This window comes from Talpa europaea, assembly GCF_964194135.1.
Source record: "Talpa europaea genome assembly, chromosome: 16".
NCBI classification, from domain to species: Eukaryota; Metazoa; Chordata; class Mammalia; order Eulipotyphla; family Talpidae; genus Talpa; species Talpa europaea.
The window spans coordinates 39,768,776-39,783,063 of NC_140084.1; the positions used below are offsets into that span (position 1 = coordinate 39,768,776).

Sequence of the window (14,288 nt, forward strand, 5' to 3'; positions counted from 1 at the left end):
GCTCCATGATATCTAGGGGTTCAACTGAGAAGACCGAAATGACCAGACAACTGGAGCGTCTTCACTCACAGGTATGGCACCGGGCTCAGTTGACTTCCAGGCTGGGCTGTGCTGGAATTGCAGATGGTAGTGCCTATACATGGTCTCTCCATGTGACTTGGGCTTCCTCAGGCCATGGCTGCCTCAGCATAGTCACACTATTCCCATGATGCCTTGAGGTGGTAGAAATAGTCATTCCAGTAGACAACAAGGAACCTGCATTGTCTTTTTTTTTAAAAAAGATTTATTTATTTATGCATACAAGAGCTGGGGTACAGGCCAGAGATGCAGGGGGTGAGAGGATTCACCAGAGACAGAGTGGGGCACAGAACAGGCAGAGGGATGAGGTCCTTGTTGGGGGCATGACTGATGGGAAAATCCTCTTGGAAAGGACATTGTTGTTTTCTGGGATTGCGTCTATAGGAGGCATGGCCGTGTTCTGGCCTGTGTTCTAAATCTATCCCTAGTTAAAGGGAGTCAAGATTGGAGGTTGGGGGTCTCTCTGGTGGTGCAAGGGGTTAAGCACTGCACTATGAAGCAATCTACAGCCTTTGCAGCATGAGTTCCATCCCCGGCTGGCCGCGGAGCAACCCACATGGCACGGCAGACCCCTCCTGTCTTGCCCACTGCTCCCCTCAGCAGTATATTTCAGTCAGTCTGCCTGTTCTGTTCCCTGCTCTGTCTCTGGTGAATCCTCTCACCCCCCGCATCTCTGGCCTGTACCCCAGCTCTTGTATGCATAAATAAATAAATCTTTAAAAAAAAAAAAAGATTGGAGGTTGGCTAAAATGTCCAGTGAGTGGGGAGCGGCCATATCGAAGTGTCCCTCGGGCTGTGTCCCAGACAGGGTATCTGAGTCAATGAACAGCATTCGTGGGCAATGCCCTCCATATTTGGTGGGCAGGGTCAGGACGGACAACGTGGAGCAACAAGACAGAGACTGAAAAGCTGCTAGAGGCTGGAGAAAAGCCCTCAAGCCATGGAAGAATCCAATTAAGAATGTCAGAGGAGCGGTCACTGCGAGTGGACTAAGGGGTAGCATCAGAGTGTGTGGAGAGAGCATAAAGAACCGGGGGTGTGTCTCGGGAGGAGAATGACAGCCAATGAAAAACAGCCATGGGCGTGGCGCTGTCAAACTTGGCGGGGCGGGGCCGAAGAGCCCGAGCCCGGGATGGGACCGCAGCCGAAGCCAATGAAAATCGGCCTGGTGGGCGGGGCGTCATCCCCACCAAGGGTAGAGCCAATGAGAAGCGGCGCCGCGTTCCTCCTGCCCCCGCCCCCGTGAGGCGCGCGCCAGAGCCACGGGCAGCCGTTAGGGGCGGGGCCTGCAGGCGCCCGCGCGCGGCTCGCGCCCTCCCCTTTGTGTCGCCATGGCGGCGGCGGCGGCGACGAGGACGACGAGCCGGGGGTCGTGCTCGGCCGGCGCCTGAGGAGGCTACGCGACCATGGTGGTGAGGGGCCCACGCGGCCGTCAGTCCGTCCGCGTGTCAGTCTGTCCGCGCGCGGCCCCGCCCCGCGCGCTCCGCCCCCGGCCCCGCCCGAGCCCGCGGCCTGCGCCGCCCCTCACCCCTCGTCGGGTCCGTCCCGCTCCCCCGGTCTCGGGCCGGAGTCCCGGGCTCGGCCCCGCCCCCTCGGCGCGCGGCCCCTTCCACGCCCTGCTCGGGGGTGACAGCGGCCGAAGAACTGGGCTTGGGAGCAGGGGGGCTGGTCCGGGAAGCACCTGCCGCCCCCAAGTGGCCCCCCGCAAGCTCCCTGGGTCCCTCCCCCGCCCCCACCCCAACCCCAAAGCCCTCCTCGGCGTCCGCCTCCCGACCTCCACCCCGGGCTGGCCCCCACCTGCTCCCCCCAGCCCCTGTCTCGTTCTTGAGCCCCACCCCCACCGGCTCCAGCCTCTGCCTGACCCTTTTCTTCTAGTCATTCTTACCCCACCCCAGCCCTCAGCCAACCCCCTCCTACCTACCCCCTTAGCCGCAGACTCTCCAGTTGTGCCCCTCCTCTTCACGCCACCCCAAACCCAAGCCATCCCTTGTATCTGCAGCTTGATCTTTGGGTCCTCATGCTCCCTCCCCCACCCGGCTCCCTCTCCCACCATGCTGTTCCTGCTCATTCATCCATTCATTCCCTTATTCACTCACTTAGCAGACATTCACTGAGACCTCTGTGCAGACCCTCTGCTCCAGGCAGAGCGAAAATCAGATCCCTTGGGGAACTTCATAGGCTGGAGGGAGACAGATTTCAGGGTGAGACCCAAGGATGAACTCTGGCTTGCAGGCGTGTGCAAGAGGGAGACGCTAAAAGCCAGTCTCCTCCGCTGGCAGCTGGTTAATTTATTCATCAGATTTTACCTGGCCCCAGCTGTGCGACTGGGCTGGCGCTGGGCATAATTAGGATCCAAAGAAATTAGTTACAAACCTGGCTGTGTGGAGCACCAGCTCTCTGTCCCACTTTGTGCTGGGCCATGCTGGGGAACTGGGGACTCGAGTTCCAGGCCCTGCTCCTGGGAAAGTCACAGTTCTGTGGGGGAGATGGACTTGTCACCAGTGATATCTCAGAGGGCTCAGGCGGAGCTGTCATGTTTGGGGTGAAGGAATCTCAGGGGATGGAAGAGTCCAGAAGAGGTGCCTGACACAGCCTGAAGAGTACTGGAGAGCTTCCAAGAGGCGGGAACATGAGAGTTGAGGCCCAAGAGGTGAGGTTGGAAAGTAGGAGGTTAGGATTAACATCACTCTACTCGGAGTGAGCCCTGTGGGAGGCTGGGCACATGAGTTCAAGACAGCAGGATTAGCCTTGCACAGGCCTGAAGGAAGTCAGAGGAGAATGAGGGTGAGGCTCAGGAGGGGGCTGGGCAAGCACTCGTGATGTGACCCCTGACCCCCAGGATCTCAGCTCCTGGACTCTTAGAATTTCGAGAGCTCCGAGGATGGTGGCAATAGGAAGAGATGGGACAGACACCAGAGAATTCAGAGTTATCTTGAAGATAACAGGGAGCCACTGAACGTGTGTGATCTCTAGAGATACAGAGGCAATTTGTGTTTTGTGAAAAGCATGCACTTACTATGAAGAAGCTGTCAGGAAGGGAGAGATTGGGAGCAATAAGACTGATTGTCCAGACATTGACGAAAGATGCGGAGAGGCACATATGGAAGATCACTGTGTTCTACCAGGGCTACAGGAGGTTTTAAAACAGAGATGGAACCAGCTGCTGAGGCTGTTTCCCTGCCTCACCTTTGGCACATGCTCCTCCACTCCCACCCCAGACCACACACGAATAAGCAGGACTGTCCTCAGCCCAGCCTTCACCTCCCCGACATACCCTTGACTGCATCCTCAGGGCAGCGTGTGGAGCAGTTTGGACCTCTAGACCCAGGCTGCTGGATAACAATGCTCCTGTTGTCTTGCTGCCCCATCTCTGGGGGCCTCTGATTCTTCTTCTGCTCCACAGGCTCGCAGCACTGACAGCCTGGATGGCCCAGGGGAGGGCTCGGTGCAGCCCCTGCCCCCCACTGCGGGGCCCAGTGTGAAGGGGAAGCCTGGGAAAAGGTGAGCGGTGAGGGAGAGGCTCAGCTTAGGAGGGGAGGCCAAGCACAGGAGCCACCAGTGATGTGTTACCTGTCTTGCAGGCTCTCAGCTCCTCGAGGTCCCTTTCCCCGGCTGGCTGACTGTGCCCATTTCCATTACGAGAATGTTGACTTTGGTCACATCCAGGTATGGGGGCTTTACACCCAGGTGGGAGGCTAGATCCCACCCAACGCCAAAGAAATATCTCCCACTTTACCACTGAAACTATCCCTGGGACTGGCTGCTCCAGTTCTCTGAGCAACCAGTGGCAGTAGTTACTGCGGGGAAGGGGGAAAGCTGTTTGCGCATTCATTTCTTCTTTTATTCATTCAGCAACTATTTCTTTGTTAGTTGTATGCTCTGTGCCAGGACCTTGTATGCTGAGAGAGACGCCACCAAGCCCCACCCTGGGAAGGGCCCGTAGCGAGACAGACCCATCCCTCCAGAGTGGCAACCTGGTGCGGTCAGCACTGGGGCAAAAGTGAGGCCCTCACCTGGGCCTTTGTTTCCCTCTGCAGCTTCTGCTGTCTCCAGAGCGTGAAGGCCCCAGCTTCTCTGGAGAGAATGAACTGGTGTTTGGGGTACAGGTGACCTGTCAGGTGAGGCCACCCCTGCCTCTCATCTAGCCCTGTGGACTGGTCACCATGCTCCTCAGCTCACTGTAATGGGACCACTGCTGCTTCGTCCTTCCCAACCCTGCAGGGCCGTTCCTGGCCAGTCCTCCGCAGCTATGATGACTTCCGATCCCTGGATGCCCACCTCCACCGGTGCATCTTTGACCGGAGATTTTCCTGCCTTCCAGAGCTTCCCCCACCCCCAGAGGGTGCCAGGGCTGCCCAGGTAACCTGCTGTTGTCCCAGCCCCTGCATCATCCACTGGTGTGTCCTCATCAGACACGTGTGGAGCCATCAAGGCAGAGGGGATAGATGAATATTAAAACGCTGGCATGACCTGAATACTGGCCAGTCCAAATGGACAGGCACTGCACTGCAGCAGGGTCCTGGAAGCTCCCTTTAACTTTAGGATCATGGGGAGCTTCCCAGGACTCGGTTAACGTAACCAGTCCAATGAGGGCACATAAGAGCTTGGCACAGCCCATTTGCCAGCCGCTATGGCAGTGTTTCGGGGCTTAGCAGCAGAGCAGCAACCGTGCACTTGGGTGGAATCCCAGCCCTGCCCAGGGAGGGCCCAGGGCTTACAGGAGGGCAGTGGGCTCTCGTCAGGCCCCCTCCCGAGAGCCCACCCTGACAATCTGCCCCCAGATGCTGGTGCCACTGCTGCTGCAGTACCTGGAGACCCTGTCAGGACTGGTGGACAGTAACCTCAACTGTGGGCCTGTGCTCACCTGGATGGAGGTGGGTCCAGCAGGGGGGCTTAGATTAGGAATGGGTGAGGGGTGTCTGAGGAGCAAGAACCAGCCTGAGAGAGAGTGTGTGTGCGCGCATGTGTGCGTGCACGTGTGGGTGTGTGGGTGGGCACAGGAAAGAAGGGAGCTGGAGTGGAGGAGGCGCTGGTATTTCAGTGTCTGTGTGGGCGCATGCCTGTGAGAGCGAGCGAGCGAGCACGCATTTTAGCAGGTATTGGGCTCTGGGGGATGTGAGGATTTCAAGGTATGTCAGTTAAAAATAGGTTTGACTGGAACTCACAAAGTGCCTGCTTACGAGGGACTTAAACCAGCGGGTCTTTAGAGAGCAAATGTGCGGAGGACGAGGGCGCGGGGAAGACCTGGGCCACACAAGAGAAGGAAGCGGCTTTGTTTTGGAAGGGGCGAGCATTTCAGTGTTGACGAGTAGCTCCAAGTGACAGGGGCTTTTAGATGGGGGACAGGCAATGGCCTCCACCGGGCCTGGTGGAACCTCTGTCTTTATCATCACCTTCTGGCCTCTCCCCGCCACATCCCCTCCACCTCAGCTGGACAACCATGGCCGACGACTGCTCCTCAGTGAGGAGGCCTCCCTCAATATCCCTGCGGTGGCCGCTGCCCACGTGATCAAACGGTACACAGCCCAGGCACCAGATGAGCTGTCCTTCGAGGTGAGTGTGTCGGGAGCAGACCCCAACTGGGCTTGCCACTCCACCTGCTCCTTCTGACCTGCCCTCCTCGCGCCTGTCTGCTTGCAGGTGGGAGACATTGTCTCAGTAATTGACATGCCACCCACGGAGGACCGGAGCTGGTGGCGGGGCAAGCGAGGTTTCCAGGTGAGCCTGCCTCAGGATGGACAGGTGGGGTGGGGCCGCTGTGCCCGCAAGGTTGGGCCGGTCACTGACCCTGAGTCTTTCTCAGGTTGGTTTCTTCCCAAGTGAGTGTGTGGAACTGTTCACAGAGCGGCCGGGTCCAGGACTGAAGGGGGGTGAGTGCCATGGGCAAAGAGGGGAGGCCCTTCTGCATCCTTTGCCTCCCATCCATCCTTTCCAACCATTGTTCACCCCTCAGATGCTGATGGTCCCCTGAGTGGTGTTCCAGCTCCCCAGGGCATCTCCTCTTTGACTTCAGGTAATGAATGAAAGCAGGGGGTCAGGCCTCTGCCTCCTACCCCGCCAGACTGGTTCTGCCCTGACCTTGTGTGGCCTGCGTTTCCCCCACAGCTGTTCCCCGACCACGTGGGAAGCTGGCTGGCCTGCTCCGTACCTTCATGCGTTCCCGGCCTTCTCGGCAGCGTCTGCGGCAGCGGGGGATCCTGCGGCAGCGGGTGTTTGGCTGTGACTTGGGAGAGCACCTCAGCAACTCAGGCCAGGACGGTAAGGCCCAGCCCACCTGCCCGACCCACCCTACCCACCCAAGGCACAGCCTGCCCTGACCCCCAACTTTCTGCCAGTGCCCCAGGTGCTTCGTTGTTGCTCGGAGTTCATTGAGGCCCACGGGGTGGTGGATGGAATCTACCGGCTTTCAGGCGTGTCATCCAACATCCAGAGGCTGCGGTGAGGCCCTCCACCAAACCCTTCCACCTTGTCTGAACACCTTCCCCACGCCAGTCCCCATGCCATGTGCCGGGGACGCAGACTTATCAGCAATTAGGAGGGCATAGAGCCAGGTTGGACTGAGACCAGGGCCAGGGAGGGCTTCCTTGAGGAAGTGTCACCCCATCTGAGACCTGGAAGATGAGAGAATTAATATTAGATCCAAGGGGCCTCCCTGGTGGCACAAGGGGTTAAGTCTCAGCTCTATGAAGCTGTCTGCAGCCACTGTAGCACGAGTTTAATCCCCGGCCAGGGATCTACCCACATGGCTTAGCAGACCTCTCCTGTCTTGCCCGCTACTCCCCTTAGCAGTGTATTTCAGTAGATCCACCTGTTCTGCTCCCCACTCTGTCTCTGGTGAATCCTCTCACCACCACCCCCACCTCTGGTCAGTTCTTGTATGTATAAATCAATAAAAAAAACTTAAAAATATATATATTAGAAGCAGAGGATCAGTCTTTACTGAGCACCTGCCACCTGCCAAGCCTAAGGCCCTGGAGATGCAGTGGAGACTGAGATGAGCAGAGACCCACTCCCTTGGGCCTCACACACTGGAGGGAGACAAGTCAGTGAGAGAGGCTGCTCTAGCTGGCTAGAGCTGTGGAAAGCAACAGACTGGGATGAGGAGATGAGCAGAAAGCAGGATTGCAGTTTTAGACAGGGTGGGCAGAGAAGGCCTCTGGAGAGCGACCAAGCCCTGGAGGTGAGGGAACAGGCCCTGCGGAATTTCTCGAATTTCTCGGAATTTCTCAGCGCATCCAGAGGGGCGGGGCCAGCCAGTGCAAGGGGAGAGCCGATTGTCAAGAAGTAACTAGGGCAGAATGTATAGACCTTTTGGGCAACAGTTAAGATTGGGAATTTTCCTCGGGGGAGGTTGAAGGGGGTGAGAAAGCAGGCACAAAGTACTTAAAGCAGCGGGGCACTAGGGAGGGTTGTGGGCAGGTGCTGCTGCAGCTTCAGCTATTTGCCAATGACATTTCAGAGTCACAACTTTGTGGAAGGGACAGGGTCACGCTCTGGAGTCAGATGGCCTTGGGTCACTGTAGGCAGGGTCATCCCCCTGAGCTTTGGTGTCCTCTGTAAAATGGGGCACTCTGGTCTTTGGTACACAGGGTTGTTGTGGGGTTCAGTAAGGTTCTGTCTCTGAAGAATGCAGCCCAGGAAGGAAGTTGCCTCCATCTTTGGATACTTTGGGGAGGGGTGGGGGGCAGACACAGCCAGGTGGGCCAGCTCTGACCTGAGTCTTCCTCCTCTCGGGGGACCTCAGGCATGAGTTTGACAGTGAGAGGATCCCAGAGCTGTCCGGCCCCGCCTTCCTGCAGGACATCCACAGCGTGTCTTCCCTCTGCAAGCTCTACTTCCGGGAGCTGCCAAACCCCTTGCTCACATACCAGCTCTATGGGAAGTTCAGTGTGAGTAAGGGTGCTGGTGAGGTTGGGGGGTGTGGGATACATCAGCCCAGCTCCCATCATGCCTGTTCACAACCTCAGGAAGCCATGTCAGTGCCTGGGGAGGAGGAACGCCTGGTGCGTGTCCATGACGTCATCCAGCAACTGCCCCCGCCACACTACAGGTAAACCAGGAGGGGCAGGAAAGGGCTGTGATAGCATCCCAAGGGACATGTGGCTCAGGTGTCCCCCTCTGCTCCCACCTCAGGACCCTGGAGTACCTGCTGAGGCACCTGGCCCGCATGGCGAGACACAGCGCCAACACAAGCATGCATGCCCGCAACCTGGCCATCGTCTGGGCACCCAACCTACTACGGTAAGCTGGCGGCTCATCAGCCCGCCTTAGCTCCTCCAGTGGCTGGGCCCCGCTCAGGAAGCCACCAGCATTTGTTCATAGTGCTGTGCCAGCCCCTGTGCTCACAGCAGGAAGCAGGATCCTGGGCTCACATGCCCCGGAGGACACGGGCAGTGCAGCACCAATAAGAAAAATCCAGAGCGCTGTCTGACAGTGCTGAGTGCCCAGATTACAAAGCAAGGAGGGAGATGTGCAGGGTCATGGCATTTTGAAATTTTTAAATAGGGAAGTTTCTGTAGAAGTCCGCTATGGCCAGCAGCAGAGTGAGCCCCAGAAGATTTTGTGATGACCAAGACAGGGGTGCTCTCTGTCCTGGAGGGGTTCAGATTTTCCTGAGGAAACAGATAAATTAAAAAATAGGTGGAACATCAGACGATGGGTAAAGGAACTAGGGGCACAAATAAAGAGACCTGGAGTACAGAGAAGGACTTTGATTATTTTAAATAAAGTGAATGGGGAAGACTCTGCTGAGGAGGTACATTTGAGTCAAGAGCTGTAGAAGGTGAGGGAGGGACCTGTGTGGCTACTGGGTAGGAGCAAGGCAGGCAGCAGGAACAGAGAGTTCAAAGGTCCTGGGACTGGGCAGTACCTGGTGTGCTGGGGGAACCCCAGGGAGGCTGGAGGTGAGTGAGCAAATGAGCGAGCGAGCAAGCTATTGAAGAGAAGATGACACGGTCAGGAAGGTGATAAGGGACCAGCACCTCCCTGGAAGGCTTTCACCAGGAGTGAGATGCAGTGAGGGGAGGACTCTGAGTGAGGAAGGCCCTGATCTGACTCAGGTTCACAGGCTCCCTCTGACTTCAAGTGGGGAGCAGATTGTGGGGGCGGAGACGGGCAGGGAGGAGGCTGCTGTGATGTCCAGCAGGGGAGGGTGGAGACTGCACCAGAGTGGGGCAGGAGAGAGAGGAATTTACACTCTGGATTCAGATCTAGATTCTGTTAATAATTTTTTTAAAGATTTATTTATGTACACAAGAGCTGCAGTACAGGCTAGAGGTTTCTGAGGGGTGAGAGAATTCACCAGAGACAGAGTGGGGAACAGAACAGGCAGACTGATGAAATACACTGCTGAGGGGAGCAGCGAGCGGCAGGAGAGGTCTGCTGCGCCATGTGGGTTGCTCCCTGGCCGGCTGGGAATCGAACTCGTGCTACAGAGGCTGCAGATTGCTTCTTAGTGCTGTGCTTAACCCCTTGCGCCACCAGGGAGGCCCAGATCTAGATTCTGCATGGACTTTGTGGGTGGAATCCACCAGTGTTGCATGCAGATTAAATGTGGGTGTGAGGGACAGAAAGGAATCAAATTCTGAAGTGGTCGGCCTGAGTCACCAGAAATGCACTGACTGAGATGGGGAAGGCGGGAACGCAGACTTGGGGAAAGGTCAAGAACCCAGTTCTAGATGTGATCAGTTTGATGAGGGCAGGGATGCTGAATGGCAGTCTTGTCCCGTTGGCTCCCACCTTGCCTAGCCCGCACCCACCAACTGGGGCTCAAGGCTTCTGGCCTCCCTCCCCCTCCTTCCATCCAGGTCCATGGAGCTGGAGTCAGTGGGGCTGGGTGGGGCAGCAGCCTTCAGGGAGGTTCGGGTACAGTCAGTGGTGGTGGAATTCCTGCTCACCCACGTGGACGTCCTGTTCAGTGACACCTTCACCTCTGCTGGCCTCGACCCTGCAGGTACGCCCATCCCAACCCTGCTGTGCTGGCTACTGTCCCCTCATTGTCAGGGCCGCAGTGGGCGGGCAGATGGGCTCCCAGCCGTGTCCTTACCCCACTGAAGCTGGACCTGGCTCCTTGAGGACCCCGCCCCGGCCTCTCCCTCCCCTCCCCCCCCTTCTCATTTCAGCTCCTACGCTCAGGATCCCCACTTCTTGGCCCGGACATCGTTCTTTCTTCACCCCTTGTAGCTCCTGGGGGCACTTGGGGTCTTTGGTCCACCCGGGAGGAGGGGGAGGCCCCCAGACTTGACCCTGCCCTGGCCCCACCCAGAGTCCCCCCGCCCTGTCCCGGACCCCAGCCCAATCAGGATTCAACACGTCGGAGGGCCCTCTAGCCGGAGGTAACTGAAGCCAGAGCCGCTGCCTTTGCTGGCTGCTGGGAGCTGCCTCCTCATCAGCTCGTTCTGCCTCACTCCCTCCTCACCTGCCTGCCGCCCACCCATTCCCGCCTGATCCACCCTGGCCCCATGCCTTGCCAGCCCGGGTGGGCACGCTGTGGGGCCGGGGCTTGGGCTGTCGCGCTTGGCTTTGCCTGTGGCCTTGAATAGCCCCTCCACCTGACGATGTGTCCCCCTTCCCAACTCCGCAGGCCGCTGCCTCCTCCCCAGGCCCAAGTCCCTTGCTGGCAGTGGCCCCTCCACTCGCCTGCTGACGCTGGAGGAAGCCCAGGCTCGCACCCAGGGCCGGCTGGGGACACCCACAGAACCCACAGCCCCCAAGGCTCCAGCTTCACCCGTGGAGAGGTGCGAGGGATGACAGGGGGAGGGAAAGTACGACACGAAGACCTAGCAACTCAGACCGCCTCCTGTCTTACCCCAACCCCAGGAGGAAAGGGGTGAGAGGCGAGAAACCGCGGAAGCCGGGGGGTAGCAGCTGGAAGACCTTCTTTGCACTGGGCCGAGGCCCCAACATCCCCCGAAAGAAGCCTCTGCCCTGGCTGGGGGGCACCCGAGCCCCACCACAGCCCTCAGGTCAGAAGCTGGGCTTTGGATGGTGGGGGGAGGCAGCAGAGTGCCCCCATGACCCCCCACCTCTCCTTGCAGGCAGCCGCCCGGACACAGTCACGCTCAGGTCGGCCAAGAGCGAGGAGTCTCTGTCATCCCAAGCCAGTGGGGCTGGTGAGTGCAGGGGGCCCAGGCCCGGACCCAAGTAGAGCTGGGAGGGGTGGGGGTCCCCCATTGGCCTCTGAATGTCTACTTCAGTTTGGGGGCTCTTAGGTTTTGGGGTTTGTTTGGGCTATTTTTAGCTTTTCATCTGGGCATTGGGTAGAGTGAGTGGGATAAAGCGTGTCTGCGGTCACGGCACCATGATCATTGTCCCGCGTGGGCTCCTTTCAAACAGACTTTCCTTCAGTCCTTTGGGGAGAGATTTTAAAGACCAGAATGAATACCCAGGAACCCCCTGGCCAGAACTAAGAAAGCCCCGCTACCTTGTGAGCTGCCCTCTGCCCCCTGCAGCCTCGCGACCAGGGTGTGCTCTAGATTTGATGAGCATCACCCCCTTGCTTTTTTTTTTTTTTTAAGATTTATTTATTTATTTATACAAGCACTGGGTACAGTCAGAAGCGCGGGAGGGTGAGAGAATTCACCAGAGCCAGAGCGGGGAGCAGAGCAGGCAGAAGGACCGAAGCACAATGCTGAGGGGAGCAGCGGGCGGCAGGAGAGGTCTGCGCGCCATGCGGGACCCTCCTCCGGTGGCCGGGGAGCAGCCGGGGATCGAACCGGCGCCGCAGAGGCTGCGGGCAGCTTCGCAACCCAGTGCTCAACCGCTGGGCCACTGGGGAGGCCCACACCCCCTTGCTTTTAAGGTTTCCCCACATCTGTCACTGTGAAACTTTGCAGGGAAATACAAGGAAGGGGCAGCCTGCCGGGTGCGCCTGGCTCTGTGGCGTGTGCACTATCACACCCCTCCCTCTGCCTGCATTTGGCTCAGGCTGGATCCCCCCAGCTGCTCGCCGCTGTCCCATGTGCAGAAAACCCATCTCGGGCAGCTTGTCAGGCCTGGTTCTTTCCCCTGGGTCTGGAACTTTCTCTTCACGGACTTCCCATTATTTCCTTTATCACCCCTGAGTCTGAACAGCTCTGACTCTCTCCCAGCCATTGTGACCCTATCCGGGAAGTGCCTCTTCATGTTACCTCCCCGGCCTGCTGGGTGGTGTGAAATTCTGACCTCTGAGTCCTAACTGCCCTCCAGGCCTCCAGAGGCTGCACAGGCTACGGCGACCTCACTCCAGCAGCGACGCTTTCCCTGTGGGCCCAGCACCTGCTGGCTCCTGCGAGAGCCTGTCCTCCTCATCCTCCTCCAACTCCTCCTCCGACTCCTCCTCCAAGTCTTCGTCCTCAGCATCCTCGGCAGCCGGGCTGGGAGCACTCTCCGGCTCACCCTCACACCGAACCTCAGCCTGGCTAGATGATGGTGATGAGCTGGACTTCAGCCCACCCCGCTGCCTGGAGGGGCTTCGGGGACTCGACTTTGATCCTCTCACCTTTCGCTGCAGCAGCCCCACCCCAGGGGACCCCGCACCTCCTGCCAGCCCAGCACCCCCTGCTTCTGCCTCTGCCTTCCCACCCAGGGTGACCCCACAGGCCCTCTCACCCCGAGGGCCCACCAGCCCTGCCTCGCCCACTGCCCTGGACATCTCAGAGCCCCTGGCTGTGTCGGTGCCACCCGCTGTCCTGGAGCTGCTAGGAGCTGGGGGGACACCTGGCTCAGTCACCCCAACACCAGCCCTCAGCCCCAACCCAGGCCTGCGGCCCCATCTCATCCCCCTGCTGCTGCGTGGAGCTGAGGCCCAGCTGAGTGACACCTGCCAGCAGGAGATCTGCAGCAAGTTGGCACTGCCTGGTTCCCAGGGAACCCAAGGTCAGCATGGTGAGTGCTGCTCAGCCCAGCCCACACCCTCGCCCCGAGACTGCACCACCACGCAGCTGACTCCCCTCCCCATTCCTCTCTGTCCAGGTCCTGGTATGGATTCACCACTACCAACCCCGCCCCTGTCCCTCCTGCGCCCTGGGGGAGCCCCACCCCCACCCCCCAAGAACCCAGCACGCCTCATGGCCCTGGCCCTGGCTGAGCGGGCTCAGCAGGTGGCCCAGAGACAGAGCCAGCAGGAGCATGGGACCACCCCGCCTGCTTCCCGCTCCCCTTTCCGCCGCTCACTATCCCTGGAGGTAGGCAGTGAGCCCCTGGTGACCTCGGGGAGTGGGCCACCCCCCCACTCCATAGCCCACCCAGGTGCCTGGGCTCCTGGACCCCCACCCTCCCTACCGAGGCAGCAAAGTGACGGGAGCCTGGTGAGAAGCCAGAGGCCCATAGGGACCTCAAGGAGGGGGCTCAGAGGCCCTGCCCAGGTCAGTGCCCAGCTCAGGATGGGCGGGGGGCCCAGGGACACACCAGAGGCAGCAGCCCAGTTCCCATGTTCTGTCTCCTCACAGATTCCTACCCCAGGCTTCTCCTCCGTCCCCCGGGAGTGCCTGCCCCCCTTTCTGGGAGTCCCCAAGCCAGGCTTATACCCCATGGGCTCCCCATCCTTCCAGCCCAACTCCCCAGCCCCGGTCTGGAGAAGCCCCCTGGGTCCCCCTGCACCACTCGACAGGGGAGAAAATCTGTACTATGAGATCGAGGCAGGTGAGGGGCCCCCCTACTCCGGCCCTACCCGGTCCTGGAGTCCTTTTCGCTCCATGCCCCCTGACAGGCTCAATGCCTCATATGGCATGCTTGGCCAGTCACCCCCACTTCACAGGTCCCCCGACTTCCTGCTCAGCTATCCCCCTCCCCCTTCCTGCTTTCCCCACGACCACCTTGGCTACTCGGCCCCCCAGCACTCTGTCCGGCGCCCAACTCGGCCTGAACCCCTCTATGTCAACTTAGCGCTCGGTCCCAGGGGTCCCTCACCTGACTCTTCCTGCTCCTCTTCTCCACCTGCCCACCCCAGAAGCCGTTCAGATCCCGGCCCCCCGGCCCCCCGCCTCCCTCTGAAGCAGCGGGCCCCCTGGGGTCCCCACACCCCTCGTAGGATGCATGAGCCCTGGGGCCCTTCTGAGCCTCTCCTGCTCTACAGGGCAGCCCCACCAGCCTATGGGAGAGGGGGTGAGCATCACCGAGGGTCCTTATACAGGAATAGGGGGCAGGGAAGGGAGGGGGCTGGTCCCCCACCTCCTTACCCCACTCCCAGCTGGTCCCTCCACTCTGAGGGCCAGACCCGAAGCTACTGCTAA

At 59.4% G+C, this 14,288-nt stretch overlaps 1 protein-coding gene across 1 annotated transcript; it reads left to right on the forward strand.

Annotated features, from left to right (window-relative positions):
- Positions 1-3,449: 3,449 nt before the first annotated feature.
- On the forward strand, positions 3,450-14,288 carry ARHGAP33 (Rho GTPase activating protein 33; the record flags this gene model as incomplete). Its single annotated transcript, XM_084256890.1, has 19 exons — positions 3,450-3,579; positions 3,660-3,744; positions 4,116-4,196; positions 4,300-4,437; positions 4,860-4,952; positions 5,509-5,631; positions 5,719-5,796; positions 5,882-5,948; positions 6,032-6,091; positions 6,184-6,336; positions 6,414-6,516; positions 7,823-7,967; positions 8,046-8,128; positions 8,212-8,319; positions 9,885-10,030; positions 10,661-10,814; positions 10,897-11,189; positions 12,265-12,942; positions 13,030-14,288. Exons 5-19 carry the CDS (start codon positions 4,860-4,862, stop codon positions 14,286-14,288), a joined length of 3,543 nt encoding a protein of 1,180 aa, XP_084113016.1. The 5' UTR covers positions 3,450-3,579; positions 3,660-3,744; positions 4,116-4,196; positions 4,300-4,437.